Source organism: Heloderma suspectum, chromosome 7 (genome assembly GCF_057233095.1).
Source record: "Heloderma suspectum isolate Gila_16-S chromosome 7, 16-S_ref, whole genome shotgun sequence".
In the NCBI taxonomy this organism is placed as follows: Eukaryota; Metazoa; Chordata; class Lepidosauria; order Squamata; family Helodermatidae; genus Heloderma; species Heloderma suspectum.
The window spans coordinates 4,108,582-4,129,398 of NC_139464.1; the positions used below are offsets into that span (position 1 = coordinate 4,108,582).

The 20,817-nt window shown below is 53.1% G+C and overlaps 1 protein-coding gene across 4 annotated transcripts in view; it reads right to left on the reverse strand.

Moving 5' to 3' along the window:
* FLNC (filamin C) overlaps positions 1-20,817 on the reverse strand; it is a 92,465-nt gene that overhangs the window by 47,114 nt on the left and 24,534 nt on the right. For 2 of the 4 annotated variants that reach the window (XM_084808906.1, XM_084808905.1), the window contains exons 2-12: positions 17,077-17,325; positions 12,104-12,201; positions 11,707-11,857; positions 10,588-10,706; positions 10,088-10,165; positions 9,106-9,268; positions 8,215-8,415; positions 6,085-6,210; positions 3,575-3,712; positions 1,864-1,990; positions 1,055-1,191 (exon numbers count right to left, since the gene is read on the reverse strand). In XM_084808906.1, the coding sequence (XP_084665032.1) occupies positions 1,055-1,191; positions 1,864-1,990; positions 3,575-3,712; positions 6,085-6,210; positions 8,215-8,415; positions 9,106-9,268; positions 10,088-10,165; positions 10,588-10,706; positions 11,707-11,857; positions 12,104-12,201; positions 17,077-17,325 (1,587 nt within the window). The remainder of the gene's footprint in view (positions 1-1,054; positions 1,192-1,863; positions 1,991-3,574; positions 3,713-6,084; positions 6,211-8,214; positions 8,416-9,105; positions 9,269-10,087; positions 10,166-10,587; positions 10,707-11,706; positions 11,858-12,103; positions 12,202-17,076; positions 17,326-20,817) is intronic. The other 2 variants (XM_084808908.1, XM_084808907.1) reach the window with 1 other exon arrangement.

The window sequence follows — 20,817 nt, forward strand, 5'->3', positions numbered from 1 at the left end:
ATAGGGAGAAATGCCAAGTTCTGCACCTAGGAAAAAGAAACCACATGCACAGTTACAAGATGGGGGATACATGGCTCAACAACACTACAAGCGAGAAGGATCTTGGAATTGTTGATCACAAGCTGAATATGAGCCAACAATGTGATGTGGCGGCAAAAAAGGCAAATGCTACTTTGGGCTGCATTAATAGAAGCATAGCTTCCAAATCCTGGGAAGTCCTAGTTCCCCTCTACTCAGCACTGGTTAGGCCTCATCTGGACTACTGTGTCCAGTTCTGGGCACCACACTTTCAGAAGGATGCAGACAAACTGCAGCAGGTTCAGAGGAGGGCAACAAAGATGATCAGAGGACTGGAAACAAAGCCCTATGAAGAGAGACTGAAAGAACTGGGCATGTTTAGCCTTGTGAAGAGAAGACTGAGGGGAGATATGATAGCACTCTTCAAGTACTTGAAAGGTTGTCACAGAGAAGAAGGCCAGGATCTCTTCTTGGTCATCCCAGAGTGCAGGACATGGAATAATGGGCTCAAGTTACAGGAAGCCAGATTCCAGCTGAACATCAGGAAAAACTTCCTGACTGTTAGAGCAATACAACAATGGAACCAATTGCCTAGGGAGGCGGTGGGCTCTGGAGGCCTTCAAGACGAGGCTGGACAGCCATCTGCCAGGGATGCTCTGACCTGGATTCCTTCATTGAGCAGGGGGTTGGACTCGATGGCCTTGTAGGCCCCTTCCAACTCTACTATTCTATGATTCTATGAAATTCGATGCATTTTTGTTTGTATGTTTTTCTTAATATCTGGTAATTTAATTTTTTTAAAAACATTTAAAAAGAAACTCTCAGCCCAACAGTCAGCTGTTAGATCATGTTAGTGTTTTATCCCAAAATAAGCATCCCAAAGAGGCTGGTAGAATAAGAATGTTAATAATAAAGTTGCTTGAAAGGCCTCCCTGGCCAGACTATGCAGAGGCTCCAGGGGAGAGTCCCTCCAGTCCACAGCAGCCCGCCCCCCGGCCCGTCTGCAGTGAGGGCTCCTGCTGCCGCTCCCGCTTACCGAGGGTGCCCACTTCCGTGCCAATCGCCTCTACCACGAAGTCTGCTGACTTGCCCACCATGCCAGTCTCCAGGCCAGGGCCCCAGGCCCGGACCTTCTGCATGCCAGCCTCTGGCCCCACCTGCACCTCAAAAGGACTGGAAAAGAGAAAGGGATCCATCAGCAGGCAGGGCAGGTTTTGGTCCAGTCCTGCAAACTGGGAAGAGCCTTGCTGGAATGCACCCCTGCAGTCAAGCAGTGACAGATTCGAGATCACGCACGCTGGGCACCAGGATGCCACTTATTTTGCAGGAACGATTCTGCACTCTTAAAAACTTTTTGGCATAATTTATTCTACTTCTGGTACTCACGGGGAGGGACCAGGAACGATGCAGGTCATTGGAGCCCCACCCTCTTGACCACTGGACAGCTCATTTAGCCATCCCAATGGCTGTCACGATTTCATTAGGCATCCCCGCCCCCCTACACACACACCACGAGCTTTCCAGTATATCTTCACAACCATGAGCATTAAAAGGTTGCAGAAAGAAAGAAAGAAAGAAAGAAAGAAAGAAAGAAAGAAAGAAAGAAAGAAAGAAAGGAAGAGAAATTCTTAGGAGGATAGATATTGCTCCCCATCCTACATTTTGCTCATTGTCTGCATGCCCCCCACCCCAGGGATCAGGGACGTGTGGCCCTCCCAATGTTGCTGGACTGCAATTTCCACAAGCTAGCATAACCAAAGGGTGAGGGATTATGGGAGTTGTAGTCCAGCAGCATCTGGAAGGTGACATGTTCCCTGCCCAATACACAAAGACCCTTGCTCTTACCTCCTCGGGATGGCGTAACCACCCCACGTAATGGACACCACGTATTTCCCAGGCACCACAGGGTAGTATTCACACTCGTACACTCCGTCACCAACGTCTCGGACCTTCACTGGCTCCTCTGTGCCTTCTGTGAGAAAGTGGGGAAGGACATGAACGGTAAAAATGCTGAAACAGAGGCCCATACAAAGAGTCCAGTTGGTTGGCTGTGGCTGCATTCAGTTTTGTTTTTTCTTTGGATGCCTTCTAACTTTGTGATTCTGCATCTTTACATGCACGTCCCTTTCTCCCAAATCATGTGCAGGCTATTCTTGAGCAAACACTCCTGCAATTTGGAATGCATGAGCACTTGTGCAGGCGCCCGTGGCATGTGCAGAACCAGCTTGCGCCCCGGGGCTACAGTGCATGAGTGCAAAACCAGCATACAACACATCCAGAAATCAGTGCCAACTGCAGACGTGTCCTACGGGTTCTCAGAGCAAGGGCCATCAGGCTGACATGTGTAGCACGTGCACACAGCATCTCCAAGCATAATTTCTCTGGACCCACCCGTACAAATCTGCAACATTCTGTCCCCACAATGTTTTGTCTGTTTTGGAAAACTGGAGGATCAGTTGGTGTCCTTTGGTTTCTTTCAGCTCCCTTTGTTTTAACGCCTTCCATTTGTGGCTGTCTGATGTATTTGTAGCTGGACTTGGCAGTATGGCATGCATGTATGTCTGCCTTCCCCAACCTGGTCCCCTCCAGATGTGCTGGACTACAACTCCCAGCATGCCCAGCTGTTGTAGCCCAACGTAGCTGGAGGGGACCAGGTTGGGGAAGGCTAATGCATATGTAAGTGTCTGTTTCGCTGCCTTTCCCTATTCTGATTTAGCCCACTAGTCAGAAGGCTCCTTGTCCTATTCTAACATTGCTTCTGTTTGGCTCCAGCAAATCTTCCAAGATCTGGAGACCCGCTACTGATAGGGAAATAACTGCATGTAAAGACCCTCAGGCAGGATCAACATACAAGCAGCCTCAATTTTTCCTTCGTGATGGCAATGGGCTTGCAGTCCAATATAAGCCCCACTGGACCCCTGGGCACCGGTCGAGTTAGCGTCCCCGTCCCTAGACCCTCCAGACTTCGGCCCTGCGCACAGAACCCAGCAGCTCCAGAGAACACCTTCCCTGCCACCAGGGGGCAGCATTGCCTGAGGCTGACTGCCGTGCTGATCAGCCTGCAAGCCAAGCACCAGAGGCGTGGCCTGCACGATCAGCAGTGGAGGGTGTCGAGGTCAGGTTGCCCTCTTCCTTCTCCCTTGCCCTGGGGCCTGGCCAGCTCAGAGGTAGCTCATTCAGCTGCAACCCAGCTTCTTCCGGTCAGGCCAGGCCTTGTGGCAGGGGAGATCCTCTCCCACACACCCCGGCACGTCAGAAGCAACGTGCGCCACCCCTAAATCCTGTGAAGCTCTCCACAAGATTGGACTGCACCCTGGTGCAGGGGCATTTCCCCCCATTTACTGCGAGGGCTGCAGTGAAGCTCAGAGGGAACAGGGAATTTGGGCGGGGGCAGAAGACGTCACCATCCATACTAATAAAGAAGTGCCAGGGCTGTGTCCCTGTGGGGCCTGCCTCCAGGACACCCCTGCTGACCCAGGAGCTAAACTCTCAGCTCCTCTCAACATACAGCACTATTCTTGCAGCACGAACCACAGGGAGAACCCCCAGCACGTACTTGGCCCCTTGACCACCACCTTCAGCTCCCCGGTGCCAGCTCCCTTGGTGTAGACCTTGAAGTCAGCCGCCTCCTTGACACGCACGCCCTTCGGCTGGAGCCCCCGGCCCATGGCCCTGCAGGCATTGGGGTTGCAAGCTGCAGAGACGAGAGAAGAGAAGAGCTCTTAGCACGACAGGGGGATCTCGTGTGAACCCAACCCAGTGTGTCGCTCTCCATGCACCTGGCCTCTAGGAACCCAAGCAGGCACAATTGGCAGGGGGCTGGGTGGACGCCCCCAAAGGCTGCGAAAGCCCAGGATGAGCCAAGCCGCGCGATGCTGCTTGCACGCGGGGTCCACTCCGGTCGGGCGTCTCCGCAGCTCAGCTCAGATCCTCCATGCGCCATCTCAGACACACAAGCGAGGCAAGCGGAAGGAGCCGCTGGCAGCGGATGCCCCTGAGCCTGCTTGCTGCTCCAGAACCTTTCCAGAAAGGGAACCCGTTCGGCTAAGTTTCGCTGGGGTTTCCCAGGCAGCGTATGCTAACAACAGAAGAGGGTTTGAGGGGGTCTCTTGGGGGGCAGATGGGCTTAAACAATAGCAGAAAGAAGGAAGGTCACAAAATGTACCTGCTTCAAACTCAAAAACTTACATTAATCCCCATAAAACAGCTTTCCCTGATCTGGGCCCCCCCAGACGTGTTGGACTGCCCTTGGCATAGCTGGCTGGGGGTGATAGGAGTTGTAGTCCAACACATCTGGAGGGTGCCAGGTTGGTGAAGGCTGATCTAAGAGAACATTGTTCTACCAGCTGGGCCACTATAGATCTGGCAGATTTTCTTTTAAATGTAATTTAATGTAATTATTAATTAAGTAATTAATTTTAATCCACCCAATAACAAGCATTTTCTGTCTGGAAACGACCAGCTGTCAAACCCTGAAATAACACAAGGGTTTTTAAGACAGAAAGCACCCTCCTCTTGACTTCAGGGAATATCCAGCCCACCAAAAAACACCCCCAGACTCCTGCTGGACAGCCTCTCCTGCCAGGACACTGCATATCTCATCGGCACATCTTCAAACCTCGTCCCCTGGTTCCTAAATGCTCACCCTCAACCCCCTTTGCTCCGTTTTCACCAAGGCAGCACTTCTTAACATCCAATCTAGTCTGGTCACTTGACTATAATTCTATATTGTTTTGCCAGCAGGAAGTGTAGAGTTGGCAGCCCTGGCTTGGATTTTAAAACCATCCTGTCCAAGCATTCGTGCCACCTTGCCGGGACTTTATTTTCCCCGCTCCACGGGAACATTATGCACGTGCCGTTTTCTCAGCATGCTTGTATTTAAATGAAATCAAGGTGTACAAAAGAAGAAAAAGAAGAATATTTTCCCAACGTTGAACGAGAGGGAAGTGAGGGGGTGGAGGGTCATGGGTGGAGGGTTACGGATGACTGAATTAGCAATGACTGATTAGTGTATTGTGACAAGGTGGGAACAGATGTGCAGCTCTTAGAAGCATCTGTATGGATGCCTAGTTTGGTGGAGCAGGCCCAGGCCATGGCGATGCGAGTGGCAAAGACTACAACTCCCAGGAGGCAATGCGCTTTGAAAGTGACGCATGCTGGGCTTCTGTTGCAGGTGCCCCTTTCAGTGTACCTCTCCATGCACACACCATGAACAGACAACCGACAGATGGGTGGAAGGGACCAGCCAGAGAGCGCGTTTCAGATAGGGACGGATGATGCCATGCACAGGACAGGATCCCTGAAGCAGATCAAGGGAGGCGGGGCCCTGCAATCGCCCTGGCAGGGTTGCTGGGTTGACCTCCTGCACCCAGAGTAGGAGGAACCCCATTCTAAGCCTTGTTCCCCTGCCTCTGGGGTCTGACCTACCAGTCCTGCCTTTCTCCCAGTCGCTTTAACCTTCACTGAGGTTTTCAAAATAAAGCCAGTTGACAGCGCAGGTCAGAGCGGCAAGAGCGAAGCTCACCGGAGTGAATCAAAGCCCCACAGAGCCTGAACTGCTAGTTCAAAATTACACTCCGGCGTGCCTCTGTCGCTGGAGAGCTTTGGTAGAACTGCTCACTGCTCCTGCTACAACAAACGAATTAACAGCACAATCCTGTACAGGTCTACTCAGAAGTAAGTCCCATTGAATTCAGTGGGGCTTACTCCCAGGTATGTGGGTACAGGGTTGCAGACTAATAGTTTAACAGGACTCTTGGTTGGCTTCGCTAATCCTGAGCTGCTAGTTCCTGCTTGGAAGACTGTTGAACAGTTGGCAATAAAATTAGCTAAGGTCTTGCAAGGGCATGCTTGTAAGGCCTTCACATTTTCTTGTAAAGTGCCCAGCAATCCTTGTAGGTAAAAAGACTTTAATTAACACTTCTATCCCCACCCCATCCCATGAACCAAGGAACCAGTCAAACAAAGCAGGGGCGGGGGCCGCCACAATCCTGTCCGTGCCACGCCAACACTGGGCCAGGTCATGCCAGGGAGCAGGAAACCCTCAGCCAGGTTTGCGCTACTAACTTGGTTTACGTGGCTTGGGCAGAATGGAGGGTGGGATTTTCTTGGCCTTATCAGCAGGTGGGGTGCGGACGGACTGAGGAATGATCTGAATGGGGGAGACGCCGGGCGGAGGTGGGGGAGGCGGTGCTGCAGGTGTCAGAGGAAAGAGGAGAGGATGAGTTAGTGAGGTGTCATGGGATGAGGAAGCAGGAGAGCCCCGAAGATGGGTTGAGGAAGCAGGGAGAACACCAACTTTGGCCAGAAGGCTCCCCATGGACCTGGCCAGCTGGACTCAAGAGCCAGTGGAACCCAGCAAGCGAATCTTGGCCTCCGTTTGCCCGTCTGTATATTGGGAATGCTGAATCATTCACCTAACGGCTGGATGGAAGCCAGAGCTCAGACCTGGAACCTTTTTCTCAAGGCCAGGCTTTGCTCCAGAATAATAATGAGGCTGCCTCCGAGCATGTGCAGAGTGTAACCACAATCTGTTCCCACATAGCGGGGATTAGTGGAGGAGAGCTTAGAGGTCTCCCAATTTGCTGGATACCTTGGGCACGTCCTTCAGACTTACTTCCCACATCTGTAAAATGGGAACCCATACGGTGCCACCTGACGCATATTTTCTCTGAAGAGGGTGAGCCGATGTCTTAGAAAGTCCATTTTGGATCGCAGGCTAAGAACCACCTCACAGGGTAATTGTGCTGGGACCCCAAAGAGGGTGCAAAACAGGAATGTGCTTGGCAGATTAACAGTGTGGCGTTCATTTTTCATGACACATTAACCCTGCCACGCGCTCAAGCTAGCAAGAAGCATTCGACGGTAAGAGGAGAGGGAGATGTTGTCAGGAAGCCATGATGTGCCAGAGATTCCTGTTTTTCATTGCAGAAAAGAGGGGAGGTTGGTGCTGAGCGACAGATCCCTCTGCAAGCAGGTTTCCTAGGAATGCCCAAACAGCAAATGAAGGGAACTTTGGAGAAGGGGCCAGGGATTTTGCACAAGATTCCAGTGCATGGATAAAGCCCTACAACTCCCAGTATTCCCCAGCCAGCTGGGGAATGCTGGGAGTTGTAGGATTTTTTTTCTGTCTAAGGAGACAGAGGATTACGCACTTAGTGCAGGAGTAAAAGACCCTGTTGAATGAGGCACCTTTATTACCCCATCAAAAAAAACCAAACCAAAAACAAGGAAATGAAAATCAGGTCTTTGTTGTGTGTAAAATGTTACCACACCCAAAATAATGTGAAAATCAGACCTCGGGGAACGCTTGCAAGCTTCAGAGCTTCTTCCAGACGTTTAGGGACCCTGCTGCCCTTCTTGCATGGGGGAGCTGGAAACCCTTCCCAGGTCAGTGGTCAGCCCAAGAGAGCCATGCTCCCAGCCAGGCCAACTTCTTAGCACTTCCAGGCCCACAGTGAGTTTCGAGAGGTGAGGGGCCACAACCCCATTCTTTGGGGCCTGGTCTCTTTTCCGCAGGGACAACCCTGCCAAGTAAAGGCTGCTTTGGGCTCTGAAGTCAAGGTTCCTTCCAAATAAGGGCTCTTGCTAGCTAACAGCCGTGAGCCGCCAAAGATTCTGGGCCCAAGAAGTTCTGCTTCTGACCTATTCAGAAATTTCAACCCTCAAGGCCTGTGTCAGCCCCATATTGTCCAAGGAACAGAAATGTGGTGGACTTGGTTCCCCAGAACTTTGAAACAGGAGGCATTCGCTATTATAATAAGGCATCGTCATCGTCATCATTATTATTTTAGTTTTCCACCCATCTTCCAAGAGGCTCAGGGTGGTATATGCAGGGTTATCCCGTTTTCTTCCCCACACAACAACCCTGTTAGGTAGATGAGGCTGAGAGATCACAACAGGCCCAAGGTCACCCTGTGGACAAGCTTCGTGTCTTGACAGGAATTTGAACCCAGGTCTCCCTGCTCAGAGTCCAGCACTCTAACCACTGTGCCATGTGGCCTTCCCTTGGCAATCCCACTCTTGTGTCTCCGACGGTGAAGGCTTCTGCTGGTTTGGTGTTAAGGACATCATTAGAATGGCGTTTGGAGATGGGGGGGAAGCATGGAGGGGCAAGGAAGGGGGGTGCAGACTAGGAAAGGATTCCCAGAACAGGTTGTGTGGGAAGTGGGGGGCGGGGGGGGCAGGCAGCCTTACCTTCTGCAACATTGACAGTGAAGGGGCTTTTGGGGATCTGAGCTCCAGCAAAAGTGACGTAGATGGTATGTGGCCCCTCCAAGACAGGGCGGTAAGTGCACCGGAAGATGCTGTCCCCTTTGTCTTCCAGCACCACCTCCACGGTGTCCCGGCGGCCCTGGGGATCCACGATCACCACGCCAACGTCGCCTGTCCCCGCACCTAGTACGCAGAGACGCTGTTAGAAGTCCATCGTGCGCCCCGGTGCTCAAGCATGGGGTGAGACCCGACATGCGCACCCGGCCTGCTTGTGTGCACGGTTGGGAAAAAGTAACGAATAGGCCGGAACCACATGCAGCAGCGTAGCAAACCAGGGTGGTCCCAAACCCACGATTGCCACGTATCAGCAGACGGGAGGGGTGCTTAATCCTTCCTCCGATTCTCCCGACAACTGCCCCTCTACCCCCATAGCCATCTCCCTCAGCATGGCCCAGAACCCAGATGCTTTTCACAGAACGCACCGTGCGCTTGTGGAATTCACTGCCTGGAGACGGGGCAACGGCCACCAGCATGGAAGGTTTCCAAACGGTTTAGACCGATTCACGTGGGAGGAGAGGTCAGTCCACGGCTCTTAGTCAAGACGGCCTCCTGGAGCCTCCGTCCCCAGAGGCAGCGTCCCTCTGGACAGCAGGCATGGAGGCAAGCCAGCGGCAAGGCCTGCTGCACTCGAGCCCTGCCTGTCAGCTTCCTGGAGACCCCAGCCAGCCGCTGTGGCAAGCAGGATGCTGGGCGCTGGGTCTGATCCAGCAGGGCCCTTCTTGCATCCTAACGCAGATCTGGCGCACACCAGCTGTCAGCTGCGGTCCCCCAATTGGGCCCAGCACCAACGGGCTCGTGACTCAAGTGACTTACCTGCCGTATAGATGTCAAAGTAGGTGGGCTTGTTGGCCACGTTGCCCACAGGTTCCAGGCCTGGGCCCCGGGCAGTCACCTTGTTGGCATCCCCCAGCGCCATGCCCACATTGACTTCGAAGGGACTCTTGTCAATATTCTGCCCAGCAAAGAGCACAGTGACCTAGGCCGGGAGAGCCAGGGGAGAGAGGGTCAGGTTGGAATACCCAGCCTGGACTGGCACACTGGCTGGGGGCAGGGGGGGGGGTGCTGAGAGTTGCCTCGACCTCTGGTGCAGGGGATCTCAAGCCTACCTATAGCCCACCTCCCACAGGCAAGAGAACAGCTGTTCTAGCTTCCAACTCCTGTTTCTATCCTGAGAGCAAGAAGAATTTTCAGAATGGAAAAAAGTAATTGAGGGCAATCAGGGGAGAGAACCACAGCAACTAATCTCCATTGCCTTGAGACCTAGAAACTTGAGAAGTGGTACTTTTATATAAGGTTATGTTCTCAGGAGGCTAAAGTACATGGCAGCTCAGAGATCCTGCCCTTTTAGGGTAAACCCATGGAGGTCATAATACACAGGGCTCTTAGGTTGCTGCCTTTCTTCCTCACAGAGGTTCTGCAACCCTAAGAGCTGCATGACAGACAGAAATGCAACAGGTGAATTTCTCCCACGGAGACAACTGCACCTGTTGATTTATGTGGCTGCCATACACACACTTTGGGGGTATTTGTTGCCTTTACAAACCACATTCTATGCTTTGTACATTGTATTTTATTGCTGCTTTTTAACTGGATTGGACTGACTTGGTTGCGGTTTACGTTTTATCTGTTTTTTATGTACATCACCCTGAGAGCCTTCACTCCAGGGTGACTCACACATTTAAGAAAGAATCAGACAAACTGCTGAAGGCACAAAACCCTGCCAGGAAGTAACCAAACCAGGCTCACAGGCCACGAGGGCGGAGCTGAGGCGCGGGCGTGGGATGGGCTCTCTCACCTTATGCAAGCCGGCCACTTTAGGCACGTAGGAGACGGAATACGTCCGATTCTTGTCGTTGTTGGCAACCACTTTGGCCTACGGGAAGGAGGAAAGCAGAAGGGGTTAGCCCAGGGCAGGTGATGGCCGGAGGGCCTTCAAAAGAAGCCTCTCTCTGCAGCCCAGAACTCCCAGGGTCTTAGAGAGTCTTATGGGGTGGGAGACAGGGGGGTTAGCAAAGGACTGGATTCGCAGCAGCAACCTGGAGCCCCCCAGATGTGCTGGACTGGCAAATTCTGGGAATGATGGGAGTTGTAGTCCCAACTCATTTTGAGGGCTCTGGGTTGGGGAAGTCTGGGATAAAGGGTAAAATGCGTGTTGGAGAGAGATGGGGTGGGGAATATTATTTCAGCTCTCTTCTGTCTATAAAGCCTCGAATTCGAATTCATTGGGATACAGGCCCTCATGGAACGGGTGGCTTTCAAAAGGGGGCAAGGAGCAGAAGGGGGCGTCGCCAGTACCTCTTCGGTGTGACCTTCAGGATCTTCAATGTACACCAGCACCTCTCCCAGCCCTGCCTCGATGGTTTCCACTGTGAAATGGGCTGGTTTCAGCACGGTGTTCCCGTGTGGCTCAATGCCTAAGAAAGAATGTCCAGTAGGTTAACTGGGTATGGGGCGGGGGGGGGGGGCGCTGTCCTTCCTTACCCCAATTACCACAACAATACAGAACTCCTTCCCTGTTCTGAATTTCAAGATGGGATGGAAGAGTGCAGCAAGAACTAGGATCTGCCTTCTGCAAGCTGGTGCCCTCCAGAGGAGTTGGACTCTAGCTCCCAGCATGCCCCAGCCAGCATAACCGGCAGGGTATGCTGGGAGTTGTAGTCCAACCCCTCTGGAGGGCGCCAGCTTGCGGAAGGCAGATCCTAGTTCCTTTTAACAGCAACTTGATATCCAGGCACACAGCCGGCTGCAAAGCAGGCAGCCTTTCTCCGGAGAGCTCTGGGGTGACGTCGGAAGTGCTGAAGCGCTTTCAAAGCTGCTTTTCATGTAGACGTGGCCAAGGGTGACACACGTGACCAACAAGGCCCCGCTCGTTTTTCCTTCTTCTGGCAGTTCTCCAGGGTCTTTCATGGCTGCACAAAGGGCAGAAATTGAATGGGGACACTTTGGGGCCGTTATCGCAATGGGCAGGCGGGCGGTGCTGGCCCTGTTTATTTATTTTTATGTATTAGATTTATTAGCCATCCATCTGGCTACCCAGCCACTCCAGCCCTGTTGGATTTTGGCCTGTCGTCCATCTGTTTGGGACCGTGGAGAACCACCAGAAGCACAAGAGGAATCCCCAATGGTCGCTGAAGGAAGGGAAGTCTTGCAAAATTCATTGCCAAGGACTAGCGTGGCCAAACAAGCAAATCGAGGGGTGGCTGGCTACTCTCTGACATTTTCCAAGTGAAAATCAGCCACGTGATCTTGAGGACTAGGCTGACTTCTGCAGATTACACCTGTATTCAAAGGACAGGAGCAGGGGAGGGCAGGTTCTTCCTGGGCAGTTAACAGTCTTGCAGTTGGAGAGGGGCAGCAGTCCCCTCGAGGCTTCCCCCCGCCCCCGTTCCTGGACCCCTCGGCCTCTTTCCTTACCTGGCCCGTAGGCCCTGGCTTTCTTGGGGTTGATCTGCTTGGAGCGCAGGGGGGCTCCAGGTTTCAGCTTGGCTTTGGGGAACTGAGACAGGTAGGTCATGACCGAGTGCTCATCCACATTGGGGTCAACAATCTCTTCAGGGGCAATCACCTGTGAGGAGGAGGAGGAGTGGGAGTTAACAGACGAGAAACCCTGGGGGGCATCGCCCCACTTCACAGTGGCATGGCAGGCAGAAGTTCAACAAGCAAAGCTTTCCTTCTGCAAGAGCAGGCTGTTTGCTTATTGAAACCTTGGCCTGTTGAATATCCGCCTGTCAATCGACTGTGAAAGGTATCAGAAACACTGCCGGGGACGGGGGGTGCTTCTCCCGCCACCTGAATTTCATGGAGCTGGTACCTGTGGCACGCCCAGCCAGTCATCCGCCTGCTGCATCGCTTCCCGGGCATTCTCCACCGGCTGCTTGGGGTCCCACGTCTCCCAGTCTGGACACAGGCCTGCAGGGAGGAAATAAGAGGACGGCTTCAGAAGGGCACCACTGGCAGGGGGCAGCGTGGGCCTCGATGGCATCTTGCTGCCTGCCAGGAGAGCTGGAGACAGCGGCCCACCTGGGCACAGCCACCCAGGCCCATCCGGAAGGGACAGAATCCGCACCAGAGTTTGCCCCACCCGATCCCCATTGCGGCCGCTCCGGAATCTGTTTGGATGTGGAGCAGCAGCGCATGGTGTGAATAAATACAGGTAAAACAAATCAATCTGCAAGGGGGCAGAACAGAGCTGGACTTCTGCAGCCTCCGTGGCATGGCCTGCAGCAGCAGCGGCACGTACAGAGCTGATGGATCTCAGCCTGCAAGAGCCCCCCTTTGTGGGGCAAGGAGCTCAAGGCTGACATGTTGGGAAAGGGCCCTGGCAATGTATTGTTATTGCACTGATATTGTGCCTTTCTTTGCTCTTGCAAGGAACCCAAGGTGGCTTACATGGTTCCTCCTCCTCTCCACTTGATCTTCACAACAACCCTGTGAGGTAGGTTAGGCTGAGAGTCAGGGACTGGCCCAAAGTCACCCAGTGAGCTCCATGGCCGAGTGAGGACTACAGCCTGGATCTCCCGAGCCCCAGTCCGACACGGGAACCACTGCACCACACTGGTAATAACAGGGATACTTCCAGAGTTTCATGTACAGGACCTCTGTAAACTTGACCTCTGCGATTCTCACGAGGGAGGAAGCGGCCTTGGGTCAGGTCAGGCTTTCCAGATCAACTGCTGCACCCCTCTTCTGCATGCCGTCCGCTTCAGAGGCGCAGCTGGTGGCAGCACGAGGGCGTGGGGGGGGGCTTTCTTGGTGGCAGCACCCTGTAAGTGGAACTCCCCGTGCCAAGAGCGGGCGCCACCTGCCTCCCTAGCAGCGTTCCACAGGCAAGCAAGGGCGCTTCCCTGAGCATGCGTTCTCTGAAACACCGTTCGACAGGAGCCCGAGTCTGTGCGAGGCAGCGTCGTCTCTGCCCGGGTCCAAAGCACAGCGGTCGCGCATGTGGTTTGCCACTCAACACCCGGGATTCATTCCCTGGCATCTCCAGTTAACAGGGCCTTTTAGGCCTGTGCCCAATGCCCTGAAGAGCAGCTGCCATCCAGAGCATCCAGAACCTCGGACCTGGTATACGGCAGCTTCCGACGTCCAGCGCGACTGTTTCTGGAGTGCAGCATGGCCACCATGCACAACAGAAATACTCTACAGGGACGTAGGTGAGCACCTGAAGGCAATGCAACACCCAGCCATGGAGAAGGTTCTCAAAGCCACGTAAGGTAGGGCAGCCTAATGTACGGAGCACAGTCCTCTCTTCGAGGGTGTCGCCTGACTCGAGGGCCGCCCAGGCCAAGCCCAGTTTAAAGATACAGAGCCGGAAGAACGGAGAGGGGCCAGGGGGCCGGAAGCTGCTGTCCCCAGTTAGCGCCCGGACAGCAGCCTGAGCAGGCACGCAGGGCGCCTGGTCACGGTCTGCCTCACTCTGGCGAGTTGGGCTGCGTTTCAGTGTGACTCGTGGCCATTCCTTCCAAATTCGCATCTAGACATAAATTAGCATATGCAAGCGTTATCCCCTTTGGCCCTCCTTTTTGGCGATGCCTGGGAAGCCGCCCCCGCACGGGGCCACTCTGGTGTCAGACGGCGGCATCGGGCTGCGTGTGTCCGTGCTGCGCGCTGAAAGATCTAGCACAGCAAAGGGAGGCTTGCACGGGGAATTCCCGCAGCGCCAGAGAGAAGCTGTGCCAAGAACCAAGGCAGCAGGGGGGGGGCAGGGGCGGGCCTCGAGGGAGGCTTTCGACATATAAGGGCCCTTCGTGGCTTCTGCCAAGGTAAACGCTGACGTACGTCTTGGCCCGCCAGCCAGAGGGGGCAGCCCCAGGGCTTAGCCGTGTCCCCACAGCCATCTGCCTTGCCCAGGATGTGATGCGGAGGCGCTCTGGAGCTCGTGAGGTGGAGGGGCCCGGCTCTGGGGAGTGGGGCCTTCGAGGGAGGCCCTGGGACGAACGGGCAGCCCCGCCAGCCCCACACCTGAGCTGCCAGTTTCTCAGTCCCAGGGCTGAGCCCTAGCATCTCTCAAATCTAAAAGCTAGGGTGCCTCTGAGCATGTGCAGGGTGTCGTTCCCTCACCCATAATACGACCAGATCACGGATCTGAGATGATGGGGAAAGCTAGGCACTCAGGGGCGAGCTCGTGAGAGGTTTGAGCCCCAGTACCTCTCGTTAAAAAAAAACAGTAACAGTTCAATCTGATATAAGTCTACTCAGAAGCAAGCCCCATTCACTCGGCTGCAACCCTGTACCCATTTACTTGGGAGAAACCCCACTGAACTCTAGGGGACATCTAAGCAGACAGACACGGGACTGCGGCTTAAACCTCGCAGCCTCTCTGATCTTTGGTGTTTGGGGCAGGGCCAGGAGCTGCAGGGGCCCTATGCCTCTAGCAGTGCGATTCATGGCCCATGAAAAGCAGCGGATGGGGCAGAGCCTGGGTGATGTACCAGGTTTGTCTATTCTGTGCTATTTCATTTTGCTGTGAGGGGGGAGACGTGCTAAAAGCCAAGGATCAGAAAGGGGGGGGGACTGGAGGGACATACCTACCCTCCCCAACATTAGGCAGACCACAGCTAAATCTGGACACACCACTGCAAAGGAAGACAGACGGCCCCCGAAGTAGCTCCAGCTCGGCCGGGGACTCCCATCACTGCCAAACCCGTCAGTCTACACCTCCAAATTTGCCCAAATTTGGCTTGTTTTCCCAGTGTCGAGGGCAGATTCCCTACGGCTATAAATCTGATGGAGGAGTGTTTAGGCTGCAGAGTCCTGAAACAGGCCCCTTCCCAGCCAGCTTAGAAACATCTCTGAGGCTGCACAGAGGGAGACAAGAGGGGGAGCGGGGCCATTCCTCCAGCCCTCCTGGAAGACTACTTCCTTTTTTTCTCTTCCCTTCCCATCCCTTTTTCCTTGTGTGTCATAACGTTTTAGACTGTAAGCCTGCAGGGAACAAGGACGGTCTTGTCACTGATTGCACGTGAGCTGCTCTGGGGGCCTTTGGAGGTTGAGCAGCAGGATACAAATACTTTAAATAAATAAAATAAAGTCAAGCATAAGGGGCATTTGCTGAGAACAAGGAGAAAGGGGGACAAGGAGGAGGAGACCAAGAGGTAGAGGACGCGTTTGTGAAACCCAGTGTGGAATGGGTCCTGGACTTCAGGTTCAAGTCCAAACCTGATCCAAATTGCTTAAAAATGTTCCCAATTATGGATGCTTTAAAGGTTGTTAGGAAAAGCAGCTAGCAACGTTTGGCAAGTTACTACTTAACCCATGGTTGCTTTTACAAGTAATCAATAAAAGTTAAAAGTTCCCTTGTAAAATCATCCTTCACAACCAACTTTCTCACACAGAACAATTTTAATTTCAGCAATTTTGAATTCTGAATTCAAAACGTTGCCGGATTCTTTTTTTTATTCATGAGAAAATTAATTTTGCCTCTAGCCACCGACCCTCTGGAAGGCCTTAGGCAGACCACGGCCTCAGAGCCTCCATTCCATATCTGTAAAATGGACAGGAGATTGAGCTCCTCCACAGGGTTAATGCTAGGCAAGCCATGGCAGGGAGAGGCTACCAGAAGCTTTGCAAAATGCTATTATAATTATTAATACGAATACAGAAACAGGCGACGTCTGGGGAAGGGCTGAGAGCCTTCTGTGAATGTGTTTAGATGACTGAGCTTAAAACACATTTAAAGAATGTTGGTTAAAAGTTCAGTGGCTCCGTGGAGACGTGAATTTTACAAGCAACGTGACGTGAATTATGACGTCAGTTTTACAAGCAACCGCTTGTAATCACTGGATGCATAAAGAGCAACCATCACATCCCTACACCCCACATTAATAAATCCAGAATTCTTATTTGCCATTTCTGTCTGCTTTTGGTTTGTTTTAGTGCATGCGTGCGTGTGTGCGTGTGTGTGCGTGCGTGTGTGTGCGTGTGTGTGTAAGCACAAATCTATAAGTGCCTTTGAATTATTCTAAACAGAGTTCACGTAATTGGGATTAGCCTGAATTCAGTTATTTTCACCTCTCTGTGAAGAAGGACATTTTATACATGGTTCTAAAAAACACCTTTGCCAAGTGTGAATAATATTCCTAAAGCTGGGCTAGCAGAGTGGATCTGGGACCAAGCGAGAGATCAAGGTAGCCTTGCTCTGTCTCTCACCTTTGCGATGAACTCACCAGGTGGCCTCAGGCAAGCCACCCTGCCAGAGCATCCCATCTACAACAGGGGGTGAATAATAGTTGCTGGCCTACCTTACAGGGTTGTTGTGTAGATGATAACAAAACAATGTTTGCGAAATATTTTGAACATTCGAAAGTGCGGGATAAAAGCTTCATATTGACGTTGGGAAGAAACCAGAAGGGAGCCATTTCTGAATGACATGTATGTTCTAGCCCTAGGGTGTCGAGCCTCAGGCCTGCGGGCCAGTTCTGGTCCACCTGGATTCCCAATCTGACCCTCCAGAGTTCCCCAGAAGGCCCCACCCCCTTCCCCTTGAGGCCCGATGGTTTGGTGGTCTCCCAGCATTTGTGCAGTTTTCCCCCCATTCTAAAAGGCTGAAACGACCCTCCCCGGGCTTCGTGACCGGCAGGAAGAGCTTTCAGCTACCATATGCTGGCACGTGGGCCCCGCCCCTTTGCTTTGGCCCCACCCACCCATAGGACACGGCCCCCGAGAGCTTCTCCAAAGCTGAATCTGGCCCTCCAGCTGAAAGAGGTTCAGCACCCCTGGCCCATCCTGGGCAGCTGTGCTTCCCACCCCTGCCCTCCCCGCCCTGCCCCCCGCCCTGCCCCTCACCGGGAGCACAGTTGTCCACCAGAGCGCCCAGGGCTTTGCCATCCTGCCAGTCGCGGTTGAAGTTGGTGATGGGCAGCTGCGGGACCTTGTTCTGGATCCAGCCCAGGAGCCGCTGCTTGGGCGTCTGCTTCTTGGCGTCCTCCTCGTCCTCGTCCTCCCACATGGGCATGGAGATGGAGTAGTGGAGGATCAGGGTCCAGATCAGGCCCAGGATGAGCTTCAGGTTCCCGTCCACAATGGCCTTGCTGTCTGCAGGGAGGAAAGAGGGGCGGGCGCAAGGTGAGTGCCGGAGAGGCGCAGCACTGATGCGACGGGGGGCGGCCCCGCTCCTCGCCCATCCTGTAGCACAGGGGTGCCGCACCGCAGGCTTGGGGCAAAGCTGGCCCTCCTGGCGACCCAGTCAGGCCCTCTAGGGTTCCCTTTTCCCCCGACCGCCAGTCGTTTGGTAGTTCCTTGGCTCTGGGGCCATTTTTCCACATTCCAAACGGCTGAAATGCCTCTCCAAAGGCTTAGTGAAGAGCACTGAGTGAAACCATGACACCCTCTTTGGGCAGATGTTGGCCCCGCCCTCCACTCCACAGCAACCCCAGAGACTTCCCTAAAGCGGCCTTCCGTCCTCCCTGCGGCTGAAAGAGGTTCCCCACCCCTGCTGACTGGCTCACCACTGCACCCAAGATCCCTTCCCTTGGCTGGGCCAGGCCCCCCCACGGAGTCGGCTCCTGTAGTTGGCAGCCAGTCCTCCCAGGCCGGTCCACGCGTCGCACGCCCGTCATCGGATGGTGGCAACAGCTAGGGACAACTTACGTGTGTGACGGGGCTGTCGCAGATCCCTCGCCCTAGAGAGGGCTTCCACGTCCCCCTCACATGCAATATTTTCCCGCTGGAGGCAGCTCAAGCGCAGAGCAACCGAGGGGCGCGCATGGCATACGCAGACCAAAATGCAGCTTCTGAGTTACACAGAACCCTCCCTTAGGCTCCCTGAGGACTCCTTGTGTACTAATGAGGGGAGTAAGGTACACTGGTTAGAGCAATAATGCTGTGTAAGCCTTGACTCCTATGGAGTGATCAAATGGGGGAGGGGACCATTCAGTTGCCTCCAGGAACTGCAGGCAGAAATTCAGCTGGGAAAGATTGTAGTCCATCTCTCTATGAGATGCTTGGGACGAGGCAGGTGAACAGATGCCTGCGTGACAGGAGCTGGGACGATTCCTTGTGTTCTGCTGAAGGGAGTTATATACAGTGGTTAGAGCAACAATGCTGTGTTGGCCATGACTGATGGCCAACAGGAAATAAATGTTTAAAAGAAGGAAATAGATATTTCTGAGCAGGTTTTTAATGATGCTGAGCCCAGTTTATTATTTATTGTTCTTATTAGCTAAGCCATGACGGTATTCCTTCCCTGGCTCTTTCTTCGGGCAGGGGTAGGACCAGATGACCTCTGGGACCCCCTCCAACTCTTATGTTCCTAAGGAAGCATGGGTTGGAAACACGTTTTGTGTATGTATTGGGTTGCTACACAGTCTAGGAAGTGGTCAGGTCAAGGGTTCAGGACGGGGCATGGGGGGCGGGAGATTATAAGGAAATCCCCCTGCCTTCTCCCCCGGAACTCTGGCCTCTGCTTGCTTCTCGGCTTCCCTAGGAATCTATGACACATTTTCAAGCCCGTCCCGTGAACAATGCAGGCAGCACCAATCCTTTTGCTCCCAGCTCAGCTTTTCCATAAACACTTGCTGAGCCCACAATTGTGCTCAGGCCAAGCGCAAAGCCACAGAAGAGAATCCAGTCTTTCCTCCTCCTCCTCCTCCTCCTCCGCAAACTCCCTTGATTCAACAAGGGACACTGAGGAATTGGGGCAAGATGCTGAGATGGATGATGCGCCCAGCAACATCCAGGCTCCAGGCCGATGTGCCCAGCAGCAGCCTACCAGATGGCCAGCTGTGAGCTCACCGTGCTTGACTCCAGAGGGTGGCATGAGGGGGCAGCAGCTGCTGGGCTCAGAGGCCAAGAGGGGTCCCATGGAAGAGAGGAGGATCCTGGGATATTCCTTGGGTTAGTACAGCATACTCCCCACATCAGGGGTGGGGAACCTCCGGCCCGAGGGCCAAATTCAGCCCTGTTCCCAAGAACACCCCCTGCTCCTGGCCCCATACCCTTTCCCCCCAACCATGAATCATCTGGTGGTTTCCCGGCTTTGCGGCAGTTTTCCCCCATTCTAAAAGGTTGAAACGCCTCTTCTCCTGAGGCTGAGCTCACCAGCAGTCAGAGCTGTTTCTACAATAGGATGGCATTTTATGTATTTTGGCCACACCCTCTTTGCCTTTGGCCACACCCACCACTGGAATGTGCCCCCCATAACTTCTCTAAAATTGAGTTCAGCCCTTGAGTTGAAAAAGGTCCCCCCCCAAAAAAAAACTTACATCCATCACAAAATAAAAGGATGGACTGATGGCCCTTTTCCCCACAATGTGGCGTCTCTCTCCCATAATGCTCAGATTCGCTGTCACCAGATGCAGTGGCAGCCTCCAGCTCAAGCTGTTTGCTAGCAGTTTAGTCTGGAATCACCATCTGCTGTTCGCTCACTTTTTATGGATGATGCGCACAACATCACTGACAAATTGTCGCAGTCACGTGTGTCTCTCCTGTTCTGTTCCCCCCCAGACTTGATCTGTGACCATTTTCAACATGCAAGTGCAACCCCAGCTGATCCAGTGTGGACCGGCACAATGCTACTGAAGTTCTTCAGGTCTGCTGTGCCTTTAATTTCAAAGTATCCTGTTTGCAGGTTCTGCCTATCTATTTCTTCCTGCTGAGCAGGGTAGCAGATGGCAGATGAATTCAATGCCTCTGAGAGCGCAATCCTATGCATGTTTAGACAGAAAAAAGCCCTACAACTCCCAGCATTCCCCAGCCGGCCTCTTGGGTTGTGGGACTTTTCTCTTTCTAAACGTGCATAGGATTGCAGCCTTAGTGTCAGCTGGGGAGGAGGCTTTATTTACTGGTTCCCTGGCATTTTAAAAAAATCTTTCATTTATTTGAGATAGCAAATATAAGTTCAGAAATGTTGTTGCCAGATTTCAAATGTGGGCAAAATTTTGTTCCAGTATCTTGCATATGGAGCCATCCTGGAAAACTGACCTCAGTTAGTATTTCTGAGTTAATGATTTCCATGTGAATCATATACCTCCGCAGGGCTAACTCCTGGACTGCAGAGGTAGCAAACATTACAAAAGAACTTATCTTTGCGCCCCAAGGGGGGCCCAGTCTCGAAATGAGGGGAGCTCTGTTTATCTGGCTGTTACCAGCCACAGCCCCTGCAGAAGCCGTCCTAGAGTCTTCCTGCCCCCACCATCAATCCTAGAGGTGGCGGCGGGGATGGGGGGGAGAGGAAATCTCAAGGGTGCACAAAAATATTGTATTAGCTCAATACATTTGGAAATACATTCTTCAGAAGCACATCAAAAGCATGCCAATGTGTCTCGGGTGTGCGCTGTAACCAAATATTTCTCTCCTTTGGCTCCTCCCCCCCTATTCCTGACAAACTGCAGATAACTTGGATCATTACGCAACTTAAATCCTAAAGACCCAGCTTCAAATCATAAGAGTTGAACAATAATAGGAGCGATCCACCAGAAAGTTTTCCAGCAGAAGCATGACGAAACTGAAAGCACCTCTTCTCTTGCATGACTCCCATTCACTGCTTACGGGGCTTACGCAGGAGAACTTCCCAATGGATTGGGTCCA